This window comes from Nannobrachium achirus (genome assembly GCF_963921795.1).
Source record: "Nannobrachium achirus genome assembly, chromosome: 7".
Classification (NCBI taxonomy): Eukaryota; Metazoa; Chordata; class Actinopteri; order Myctophiformes; family Myctophidae; genus Nannobrachium; species Nannobrachium achirus.
The window spans coordinates 48,553,184-48,566,165 of NC_137816.1; the positions used below are offsets into that span (position 1 = coordinate 48,553,184).

The 12,982-nt window shown below is 43.5% G+C and overlaps 1 protein-coding gene across 1 annotated transcript; it reads right to left on the reverse strand.

Annotated features, from left to right (window-relative positions):
* Positions 1 to 3,536: 3,536 nt before the first annotated feature.
* LOC308288807 (uncharacterized protein) lies at positions 3,537 to 12,097 on the reverse strand (the record flags this gene model as incomplete). The annotated part of the gene is made up of 9 exons (XM_080730284.1): positions 3,537 to 3,710; positions 4,479 to 4,568; positions 5,000 to 5,161; positions 5,787 to 6,026; positions 6,537 to 6,646; positions 7,085 to 7,469; positions 8,543 to 8,758; positions 10,309 to 10,496; positions 11,905 to 12,097. The coding sequence occupies 9 exons, from the start codon at positions 12,095 to 12,097 to the stop codon at positions 3,537 to 3,539; spliced, it is 1,758 nt and encodes a 585-aa protein (XP_080586410.1).
* Between the last annotated feature and the right edge of the window lie 885 nt (positions 12,098 to 12,982).

A 12,982-nucleotide genomic window follows, 5' to 3' on the forward strand; every position in this document is an offset into this window, starting at 1 on the left:
TTGTTTGTCGCCAAAATTCATTAGCCCCCGCTCTAAAAAAGCCAGCCCCCCATAGCTCCCCCAATCACATTTATCTGGAGCCGTTGCTGCCTGACATTTTATGTTGGCTTTTCCTTATACTGTATGTCACTTGTTTGGAGGTCTCTAGTATGAACTTGATTCCCTGAAGAAGAATCAAGTTCCTTTTCATGGAATCAATCAGTGTATAAATTTCACCCTCTGAGAGATTGCGGGTAACTCTTATATGCATCCCATAGACATGGGACACAAGTGTTACCAAATTGTGTTTGGCCACAGTGCTGCTGTACGTTGCACAGGTGAATGTTCAGAGACAGCAATGTTTTCATGACCTTTGAACATGCGTGAGAATTCTGGCATAGTTTAGAAATATTTGAGTGTGGGACAGTCAGTATGTTAATAACTATGGTCAAGGAAAACTCTTCCTCTCGGTGGAGACAGAATTCATTAATCTGAAAAACAGGAAAATAAAATACCACAAACATGTTTCCACAAACACACATCAAAGGGTGAATTTCCTTGCTTATTGGCGAAGCTACGCTTCTCATTTATAAACAGGGGAACTTTGTGAGTTGTCATCATGAAATCTAGTAATCTTAAACATATGGGCTCAAATTGAGAGTTTGTGAAAATCCCCTAACAATACGGCCCACAATGATTGCTCTGCCTGTCTCTTTGGCTCCATATTAATTAATTTAAAACACATTGCATTTTTTATTTTCCTTTTTTGTTTTTGTTTGAACAAGTCTCAATAAATATGATCTCAGATTATAAAATCTAATCTTGACTGGAAGATCGTTAAGTGGTATCCTGTTATATTGAGATTTCTCATTGCCTTCTAGAGATTAAATAAATAAATCCACCAATCTGAAATGGTATACGGCCACACTATTTCTATGCAAAAGTTGACAACATCAAATCATGTCATAATAGACGAACATTTGGGAAAGATTATTGGTATCAGCAATATCGGCCTTGTGAATGCAATATTATTCTAACCGATACCAAAATATTTTACAATATTTATGTTTGAATGTGAAGCTTAAAAAGCCTTTTGTGGTGATGATTTTGTGTTGAATATTTTTTAAATAAAAATACTACATTTTTATTGTTTGAACTATGTACATCAGATCTCGCAGATGATAAGAATGCACTGTTTATTCAAATCCTTCACAATTACTGTATAACAGGTTTAAGGTAAACCCTACTGGAAACTTGTATTGCAAATTGCAATATTATCAAAAAGTATCAATATTGGTCGAACTAATCGTTAATCGGATATCGGCCAAAATTATACATTGTGCATCCCTATGAATTCAAGGTTCAGGTTCTGAACCTTGAACCTGAACCTTGAATTACCCAGTTGCTCATGAGCAGTAACCCACTGAGATGAATGAATCAAACCACCCTGTATCAAGATACGGTTATGGCTCATTGTTTTCAATGAACTGGCTGGTCTGTTTCAATATTTGACCGTGATAAATCTATTTGAGGTGGCCATACTGTAGCTGCACACAGTATATAGGTAGAGAGGCTGACTATAGGAAAAAGAAAAGTCCCAGAGAGCCCCGGAAAAATTGTTGAGATGTTTCTGAGCTCCCTCCCTGCGCTCAAATCTGACCACTGGGGCAGCAATCAGCTGTCACTCAACTTAACCACAACCCCTTGAAAAGAACACCTGTCTCCTTCTCTGCGGCCTGCATGTCTCTGTACAAACATAAATCACACAGAGAGAATGTTCTGTTTTCTACGTGCACAATGAGCATGTGTGTAAGGAGTTATATAGGGTCAAACTGCCATATCAGCAGCTTATAAACTGTTTTGCATGTAAAGGCCTGATGATCATAGACCCCCCAGACCATAGACCTCCCCTGCATATAACCTGAGAGATCATGACAGTCCTTGCAACTGCTCCTGTGGACTCCAATAGGGGCGGCAGTGGCTCAGGGGCAGAGTTGCCGTCTTAGAACACGGAGGGTTCCCAAAGCGTTTCCAGTTCAATCCCGGGTTCCCCTAGAGTTAGTGTCGAGGAGTCCTTGAGCAAGACTCTGAGCCGCTAGTTTCTCCCGGTGAGCAGGTTGGTGCCTTGCATGTTTTTCTCCGCCATCGGTGTATGAATGTGTGTGTGAATGTAATGCACAATCTCTGTAAAGCGCCTTGGATAAAGGCGCGATATAAATGCACCATTTACCATGACCTCTGACTGTTACACACTTTCGCTAGTTCGTTTATTAATCATCCTAGATCAGGGGTGTCAAACTGCCATTTCGCGGGCATTTTGCGGCCCGCGAAGAGGTCCAATGCGGCCCGCGACGGACCCCCGGCGGCCATCTTGAAAAAAAAAAAAAAAAAAAAAAAGAAATTCAAAATTTTTGACCTCCAAAAATGTAGTAGGCATGATCGCAATCGCGAAATTGCATGTTTAACCCCCATACCACACCACATTTGAAGAAAACATAATGGCTTCTATCTCATGATTTGAATGCCTGAACGGATTTCCAAGCGGATTTTTTTGTTTGAAAGCTGTGAACAGCGTGCACACACATGGTGCATGGGCATGCATGATCTGTGCACTATGAATCTGGACCTAGATCCTATATTAAAATTGACTAGATGGTGGGTAGGCCAAAGGTGGACCGATGATGGACGGTGGATGTCACAAACGTAAGGCTGTTTGCTCCAATTAATCCTCACCACCAAACTTGGCATGAAAACTCTTCAGGGGTCTGCCATGAGAATAGTCACACGCCAAAAAAACAACAACTTAATTTCACTCATACGGGGCGTTACTGCAATGAATAACACTTCAAATGACCACTAACTAAATCGTTACCAAGAAAATGTCTTCACCAATGTGTTTCTAAAGGTGTGTAATAACATGTACAAAAGGTTTGAAATTCAACTCCCGGGGAAAACCTCATAAAAAGTTGCTGAAAGTTTGTGTCCCATTAACTTTTAAGTAGCATGTTTGACCCCTCACATGCTACTTAAAACAGATGTATTTTTTTCCTGTTTGTTAAGTTAATGGGACATAAACTTTCAGCAACTTTTTATGAGGTTTCCCCCGGGAGTTGAATTTCAAACCTTTGGTACATGTTATTACACACCTTTAGAAACACATTGGTGATTTCTTGGTAACGATTTAGTTCCCAGATTTTCATATGCTTACCATACTATCAGTGTGATATAGAACTAGCAATATACCGGTAGGTCTATTTTCAGGCCCGCTTTGCGACCTTAAAATCTACTTCGTTAAAACGTATATCCATACAAAATGTTCCCATTATTTGTAACAGTAGGTTAACATAGCCCGGCGGTTCTGTTGAATCAGTTTGTTGCCTGTTACATAACACTGCCTGACGACCCCAAGAGTCATCCTCATCATCTGTGCATGTAATCACTGTCTACGCATATTTATAACCAACAGAAGTGCATATTGACTAAAGAGCAGCATATGGATGAAAGATTACACACACAGCGTGTTTGGCTGTGCATTTGGAATGAGAGCAAGTCGTAATTCACAGCCATAAAAGGCCATGCATGTGTTGAATATATTCCTCAGCCTTGGGTTTTTCCACGATTATCTCAGGAGCTCTTCCTGTGCACTGCTGCTGTCGGCGGTGCATGATGTCCTTGGCGATTCGCATGCTTGCTGCCTGACCTCCGGCCAGGTTCACTGCATGGGGGCCCACCTGTGATCGTGTGGAAAATAGGAGAAAAGAAAACAATCTGATCCACAGACTTAGATAATTCAGCAATATCTATTTGCATTCACAGAAGAGCAGCTTGTTGTTGACTGGACTTTTCCCTCCAGGGACATGCTGGGCCCCTGATTCAGCCCGGGAAAAAAAGAGTTGGAGAGGCCCTCATTGCGCGCTATAGAGAGAGATCTCTCTCTATAGCGCTGCTGCTACTCAAAGATTTGCCATTTCAGATCATGACAAGTGACAAGCCAGTGGGCCAATTACTGTACATGATTTATATTTGGTTGTTGTCGGGTGAAAACCTTGTATGTCCAAAACAGTTTATTTTGTATTTATCATTTTAAAAATGATTTAAAGTGAAAACAACTGCGAGGCGTTGTGTGCTTGTAGATCTACTACTTTTGTCCAACGGCCTTGTGATACGAGGCCTTGTGATACGAGGTTTCTGCCCGACAGTGGCGATTTACTTTGTTTTCCGCCCAGCCACCAAAATGGAACGAAGGCAGACATTTTATTTTACATTTTTTCCTAATGGACCGGCCGTTCGGGAGTTGTCCCGCTTTTCCCAATGGCCAGCACGTCCCTGTTTCCCTCCCATCTAAACCAGTGGTTCTCAAACCTTTTCATGTCAATATTCAAAATGTTCCACTTTTTATTTTTCAAGATGTTTTGAAAATAGCAGATCTACTTTGAAACCACTGCTCTAAAACATACACAAAATACTACAGTATGTACAGTAGATAGTGCGTAGTATACCTGGAGTGCGGCGTACTGTCCCATTAAGTACATGGGGCACCCTGGCGCCCACTGTAAGCTCTCCGTTATACATGGCCAACCGTCTATCACCTGCAACACAGGGAGATTACCACAACATGTTAGAACACATGTGGGGTCAGCATCATATAGGCCTATATCGTCGTTGTCGGGTGCAAACCTTGTATGTCCAAAACTGTTCCTTTTTATATTTATCATTTAAGAATTTATCTAAACTAGTGAAAATAGCCGATCTACATGCACACAACACCTCGTTGTGTGCTTGTAGATCGGCTATTTTCACTAGTCCTGTGCGACCTTTACTTTACGAAAAAACGTTCAAATTTGAAACTTGGAGATATGAGGTTTCTGCCCGACAGTGACGATATATATCTTTATCACTGTCTTATGAACAAGTATCTATCCATTTAATTAATTTCATGATTTCAAGATTCCCAGAAAATCTTGAATCTATCCATTTAATTCATTTTGAACAAACATAGTTTATCTTTGGCCTGCTGTACCTGAATAGGGAATTCCTTCATGACTCCAGAGAGCAGTGGATCCTGGTTGACATCCAGTTTACATCCAGTGGCGAGCCAGATCATATCCCCAGTCCAGCTCCCCCCGGTGCTGAGGGACACACTCCATGCCTGGTTTCTGTAGCACCACCTGGCCTCGCCCACCTGAACAGTCATACACACTGGTATTCATTCTTAGGATTGATGACTTCTGACCTGGTGGAGACCTGTGCTCCGAGGATCACAATCTTTTTTTTGTTACCGGTATACACTTCATTTACGTGAAAATAGACGATCTACAAGCTAGCAATACTCCACAATGCATTGTGAGCTTATCTGCAATTTTCTTGTAGCCTATCTGACATTTTTAAAATACTTCTTTTCTTAACACTTGTGAAATTCGGACATTCTGCATAATGACTCAGGGCCAGGGCCGCGCGGCCGGCGGAGCGCCGCGCGAGTTACGAAGCCGTGGTGAATGCAATCGTTATATTTATGCCCAGGCCGTAAGGCCTGGGCAAGCCCACGATAAACGCCCGCGCAGTCCGGTGCGCATTTCCGAACGCACCCTTTGATACACTCGGACTGAAACACCAGAGGAAAACAAAACACCATCCCGTCTGTGTCCCCTGCCCATATATGGAGATCTCTGTATCTGTCAGTCCTTGTCCCTCTTATGCCTGTTTAAGGCATATGCCCATATATTCGCATATGGGCATATCTGTTGGTTCAGCAGTTGTGGACAACTGGATACCCATAAGTAGAGTATACTTCTCCCAGCGCTGATTACCTGACAGTATGGTTTCACGTCCACTTCCCCACTCTGAATGAAAGGCTGGAGGAGAGCGTACGCCTCCGGGGTGACGGCTCCGCCCTTCCTGGCCTGTCGGATCATGGCCAGCCGCCTGTGATGGCTCCTCTCGTTGTAGAACTGCCTCAGGAAGGCCTGGCCGTCCATCTGGATGCCGTGCTCCACGTGGGAGTAGCGTCCCACCAGGCTCTCCACGTCGCCCACGTCAAACTGCTTCAGCTGGGTTAGAACAGGAAGTAATGAATGAATTGCGTAGTGAATTGCAATCGCGCTTTTCCAAGTGCTCAAAGCGCTTTACAATGGTTAATTCATTCATACATTGGGAAGTGAAGCGGCAAAACAGTTGACGCCAGTGTCACTTCACACACCAATGGCGTCAAGCTGACACCAGCCGAGTCATTGGAGGCAATGTGGTTTTCAGTGTCAATTGCCCAAGGACACTTCGACATGTGGACAAGAATAGCCGGGATTCAAACCGCCGACCCATGGATCATTGTAAAGCATTTGGTTCTCAATTTGTATTTTTTATTTCAGTGGTTCTCAAAGTGGATTTCAGGGACTCTAAATCCTCTAAATTGAAAAAAAAGTCAGTAACTTTGACAGTGTACAAATGACGGGTCCATTTGGTTCCATTTGTACACTGTCAAAGTTGTTAAATTTTGAGAACCACTGTTTTATTTTTCATTAACTAGAATGTTTTGTCGTTTTAATGAACTGTACGAAGCTGACCTGGAGGTGTTTTCTCATGACCCATGTGACATGGCTGGCACCTTGCTGCAGGGCTATGGAGACAACATGAGCGCTGGACAGACCTCCACCTACCACCATCACCTTCTGGCCTGCATCGCACACCACACATGATGAGCCTACACACATGCGGGGGAACAGTAACCAGTAAAGTAAGTCAGAGGGGGTCCCGGCACAAAATATTCTCAGATGGTTGTCCGCGGCCAAGTAATACATATTAATTTGGGGGTCCTTGACATGAAAAAGGTTTCAGAACCAGTGTTCTAACTCAGTGGTTCCCAAACATACAGTAGCCTGCATGTGATCAAAAGAGAAATGATGTGTTTGCCCGAGACCCACAACAGATCTACAAGCTCACAACGCATCGCTTCACGCTGCGTTGAGATTGTAGATCAGATATTTTCACTTACATTTGTTTTCTAATTTATGGAATTTCTTTGATTTTCTTTTTATTTATTCATGAAATTACTTGCTTATTGCACTTTTTTTTATCATGAAAAACTTGTTTGGGAACCAGTGTTCTAACTTACCCGGCGTTGGACCAGAGTGGTCCTGTGTGGGACAGTGTGTTCTGTCCTGCTCCAGAGAGAGGGGCAGGTGGTGCATGAGGTGCACAGTGTGTTGCAGTCTCTCCTCGGGGTAGCTCTCTGCGATGCACCGCACCCAGTCAGGGATGTTTGCCATCTGGACGCGGGTCGGGCCCGTCGCCATGACCACGTGTCGAGCCTTCAGTGTCATTCCTTCCTGAAGGAGGACTTGGAAATATTTCACGCTCTTCTTCGCTCTCTCTCCTTCTTGCTTGTCGTTCTCCCTCTCTGCCTCCTTCTCCTCTGCTCTCTGGTCGTCCTCCATCACTGGGGTGATGCGCTCCACCGTTCCTTTGAGCAGCACCTTGTCCAGGTGGTATTTCTTCACCTGTGTGTTCAGAGGCACTCATTCAAACCATTCAGGTAGCAGCAAGCAGCAGCGTTCTTCTACGTATAAATGATGGTGGTGGAAGAACTACTGAGATGTTATACTGAAGTAAAAGTATATCAACTCCACAATGTAGAAATCTGTACAAAAAGTGAAAGTAGTCATTACACAGAATGTTCACTAGATCTTCAATCTAGCTCATTGCTGCAACAGGTTTAGAGAGGCACATACCCGGTATTTAACCACTTGAACCCCAACCCGCCTATTTTGGGGGGAACGTCGACAAAAATAGCCGATCTACAAGTTCACAAGTTGTGAGCTTGTAGAAGAGATTTGGTGTTGTAGATGAAAAAAAAAAAAACGTTCCAATTACAGTTGTTTTCCTCAGAATAGAGTGCTTAATGTGAATCCCATTTGTGATTGCATGATGTGAACATCGCCAGGGGTCAGCCCTATATTCCCTCAGCTCTATCTAGGTTCCCTCAGTTTAGGGTCAGGCCTGGGGTGATGCTTAGTGTTTGGGGTTAGTGTTGAGGTTGAGGTAACACATGTAGAACTTATAGGGGACATACAGTAGGTACACTCCCCACCACCAGCTTATACGTAAGACTGATGGTTTGAATGCTAGTGGTTTTAAAAGGCAACCTTGTAACCATGCAAGACAAGTCTGCCGAGATAAGTATGATGCACTCTTTTCATGCTTTGGTAAAGACATTTATTCTAGAAAACACTTCTTGAAGACATGGTTGCAAATTAATTGATTGAGAGGAACACAAAAACAAAAGATGCATTACAGAGATGCAAAATGTTTATCCCATACAAGTATAACAATTCACTGACATAAAATTAAATATAATTTGTGCAGCAAAACAACCACAGCAGCTGACACCAAAACCTTTCTCACATGCATTGTAATATTCAAAACTGCAGATATACATACACACACAATAACACTGGGGTTTTCCGTTTACACACACACACACACACACACACACACACACACACACACACACACACACACACACACACACACACACACACGCACACGCACACACGTGCACACACGTCCAGACCTGCTGCTTAAAGAAATCCACACTAAGCTTGGTTCCTGGCAGGCTGAAGTTCAGACTCTTCTTGAGTGTGCTGGCTACGTTCAGACGCCTCTTCTCCTTCTTGCCAAGCCGCATGTCATTGAAGAAGGCGTTGTCGTCCAGAATGCAGACGCGGTCTGGAAGACTGTGGAGCTCTGCTGCACGATGGTGCTCCAGAACAAACTCCTGCAGCGCGTGCTGTCAAATAGAAGAAAAGGCAAACAGATACAATGCTTAAAGTTTAACCCATTACGACAGGGGTCTTCAATGTTTTCAGGCCAAGGACCCCTTAGTTGAGAGAGAGATGAACTTGAAGCAGGGACCCCCACAACCTTATCTATAGATTCCATATAGTTTCATCGTTTGACAGCACAATCATCACTGTATTTTGGATTCATGTCAATTTGTGTAACTGTCAATACAAAATAAACTTGACCTTTCACTCTGTACTTAATAGTCTTCTCTTTTTCCCCTCTACACCAAAGCTCTTTGCCAAAAATAGCATCTACAAGCTCACAACGCCTCGCGCTGCGAGGCGTTGTGAGCTTGTAGATCTGCTATTTTTGTCTTAGTTCTCAGAATATGGATGCTAGGGTCCAAATGGTTAATATAAAAAAAGGTTTCTATCCCTCAAAGATTTGGAGGACCCCCTGTAGTAACTCTGGGGACCACCTAGGGGTCTCGAACCCCCTGTTGAAGACCCCTGCATTAAGACTACAAATGCCTTCTAAATCAATATAGTTCTCACACTTTCACATATTTTCTATTCCCACGGTTACCCTTATTCCATTCTCTTACTTTATCCAACCTTCCATTAAATGAATATTAACTCATATACTGATTTGTATGAGTGAGCAGACACCAGAGCTAAGCAGACACATGCCATTATATGGGCACATTTAATAATGACCCTGAGGTCATATTTCGTTCATTTTATGCATGTAGTGAAGACTGTCTGTGTAGCTTTGGGTGTGCCTGTTTGAGTGATGGGATGCAGGTGTGCCAGGCTGATTGAATGAGTGAGTGACTGATTTCATAGGTATCTGGAGGGAGCTGATTGGTTCCAGTCTTCTGGAGGGCTGGCCTTTCCACTGCTCCTGGGGGGCTCTGCTCTTCAGTTCACCAAGACTGCCAGCCAGCATGTTGCACTTTAGAATGTTTGGGGGTTATCATTGATTTGAACAGCCTTGGGTTTCGTAGGGTTGGGTAGTCCTTATGTTGGTCCTTATGTTCTCCTGTGTTTTGATTATGAGTTTGATTAGTGATGTGTAACATTTGATTCAGTAGTTAAGCTCTTAAGTTTCTTCAGGTTCTTATGTTAAGTTCTTAGGTTCTTCAGGTTCTTATGAGTTCTCAGGTTCTTATGTTTGTTTATTTGTTTGAGTTAATGCCCACCCTGAAGTCAATGGCTTTTTAATAAAACCCACAAAAAGGCTGAAAACCCTGGTTGCTGGTAGTTCTTGGGAGCTGAAAAGAGGGGGGTCCCACTTGTTGTGTTGCGCCTTAATGTTTCCCTAGGCCAGAGCGTAACAATGGTGACTCAATCCGTCAATCCGGTACACTTTCCCTTCTTTTTCTGTAGAACTTCTTGACATCTGACAACGTTGACTCATCCTCATATACCGTAGGTCACAACGGTATATGAGGATGCACACTGTTCTGTGGAATTACTAAATGCATGGTCAGGGACCACATGCAATACCTTCATGGACCACCAGTTGTCCACAGACCACCCCTAGCGTGTTTACCTTGTTGAGAGGGTCCGTGTGTACTAGTGTGTGTGAGCGTAGATGAGGGATGTTGAGAGCAGTGAACTGGCTCTCCCATAGAGCAGTCCACTCTCCATAGGAATCAACCACTTGAAGGCTGAGTGGGGGGCAGAGGACCCCATCTGGCACGTCAGCCAGTGATGCTGGCTGCTGCCCCACTGTCTGTTCTGGGGAAGAAAGAAAAAAATCACACCCAGCCTGAAGTGAGCGGTGCCTTTGGTGGCCACTTGTTATACTAGTTACAGTGCTCAGTGTGAATGGCCCTTTAGGCTCCTCAAAAGTGACACTTGAAGGCTGCTCAACATCACCACTTGAAGGTAGGTCACCCAGTGGTATTGCAGCTGTTGAGGCCATACTGCACTGTACTTTATCTAAAAAGCATTTGGGGTAAGGCAAGACCCGCCCGCGGAAGCTTGTGATTGGCTAAACCTGAGGTAGGGAGCGCTCCGCTGTTTTCACTTGGATCACGCAGAGGTGCCAAAAGTCGGGGGGATGAAGTGTGGTGGCAGAAATGTATAGATCACAAATGTATGTTTGGCCTTCCATTCAAAACTCATTTGAATGGAAGTCATTAAGCTTTGTGTCACTGTGCTAATTACAATTCAACTACAGCTGTCAATCTTAACAGCTGAGCTGTCTCCCCCACGCTTGCTCTGTTGGTGAATCATGTACTTCTATGCATGGCTGTTTGTATGTTGCTCTTATCTTTAGTACAGCTCCTTATAAGACCATGTTAGAATAGCATCTCTGTTAGAAAGGACTATAAGAACTGTCTGAAAATGGGACTGATGGGGGATTGTGCCCCGAGAGGGCTGCAATGCTGGGACTCTGCTCAACTTTTAGATTTTTAAATAAAACGTTGTCAATCCTTCATCCTTGTGGATGTTTTTCCATCACAGAAGATTTACGATTCTGTCCCTATCGGGACATACTGTAACTCGGACGGTGCTGAGTCGGCTCAAGCGGACTTCGCAACGCTCGACATGGCGACTCGCTCGCTTTAGCGTGCACGGCGTGTCTCACGTGGATCAAGTCCGCTTGAGAGGGTGTGCCTCCGTCGTCTCCACCGAAAACAATCGCTCCTTTACAAGGCATCTCTGCCTTACCCCAGATGCTTTATAGATATAGAGACATAATGTACACACTCGGTCAAGCATTGGAGCACTTGGCACCGCTCAAAGAGAAAAAGAAAAGACCATATGCACACTTTTTGCTCTCGTTATACTCAGGGAGGGTGGCAGTAAAGAAAAATGGGAGCGTGTCGCTGTTACTACATCTCATCATTTCGACACCCGACTCTAATCCTCACCCTAACCTTAACCTCCGTGGAGTGAGTCGATAACCCTCCGGTCGAAATGATGGGCGTTCGCAAAAGCGAGATTTCCCCAGAAAAATGGCCGTTGTGAATACTGTCAGTAACAGACCACGTTTGTTATGGACCTGAATTGTCAGACAGTAGGAACGGAAGGCGCATGGTTTACTTCACATGCAGGTGTACAACTACCGTAGTATAGTATAGTATACATTAGTATTATGACATCCAAGAGGGTTTACCCCATTCCTTATTCTACTCACGTGTTGTTCCCCTCCTGCCTTTCTTGCCCCTAGAGGTGGTCTTGGGCCTCTCCTGTCGGGCCTGGCTGCCCACATGTGGTGGGTCTAGATGAGCAGAAGGGGGGCTCTGGTCAGAGTCAGTGTTAGGAGTGGACAGCATTGTGGCCAGGGTCAAGGCATGGGGACCCCCGCCTATTATTAACACGTCCAACATCACCATCTGGAACTTCAAACTAAAAAACAAAACAAAATGTCAACCTCAAGTTATTAGCTTTTTTCACTTTGTTTAAAGCTGCAAGATAACTTTCTTTTAGATATGAATAGGTGACAGGTCTGTTTTCATTTCCTTTCATTTAGTTCCTTGTGTCATTTTAGTGTAGGGCTGTCAGGCTTCCCCTTTTTACCCATGAATCAAATGAAGCAGTGTGTATGACGCCACCATCACCCATTATCTGATTACTATCTGATGTACTGTTCCTCTTGTTCCAAATTACCTCATGTCCACCATGACATTTATTATTGCTTTGTGAAACATTCAGATCTTTGAACAAGTAATGAAGACATTTCTGATTACAGTAAGACATAACCACGTGTACCCACCAACTGACAACTGGACTGTGGCATCAGATCTGATGACGCTATGGAGTGGGAGTTTCTCCCAGATAACAATGTTTGTATAAATATGCCTGTATTTTCTGTGTGTGTAATTTTAGAATATTCTCATGGAATAAACTCATGTCATTTTTCTGTGTTTTCTCCATTCATTTGGCTCCAGCAAACTTCATATTAGAAAGTTGGGTTTAACCCACCAATAAGTAAGTGTAGTTTCCTGTGATAGCTTTGAAATAATGTTTTAGGTGGTGTTGAAGAGCTATTATTAGTCAGACAATTGTTCAAGTACATTAAAATGTCGTCCAGTTCTAATACGCAACATAGATAACATCTTGAAGTGACCTATAATAATGATTAAAGTGTTAAGCTTCATACTAAATCTATTTACGGTGTATAAGATCTATGGAGTTAGTCAACAAACACAAAGTTTGGCCATCATCACAGTACCTGCTTGAGCTGGGCTTCCGTCTGTCAGCTTATGTCAAAT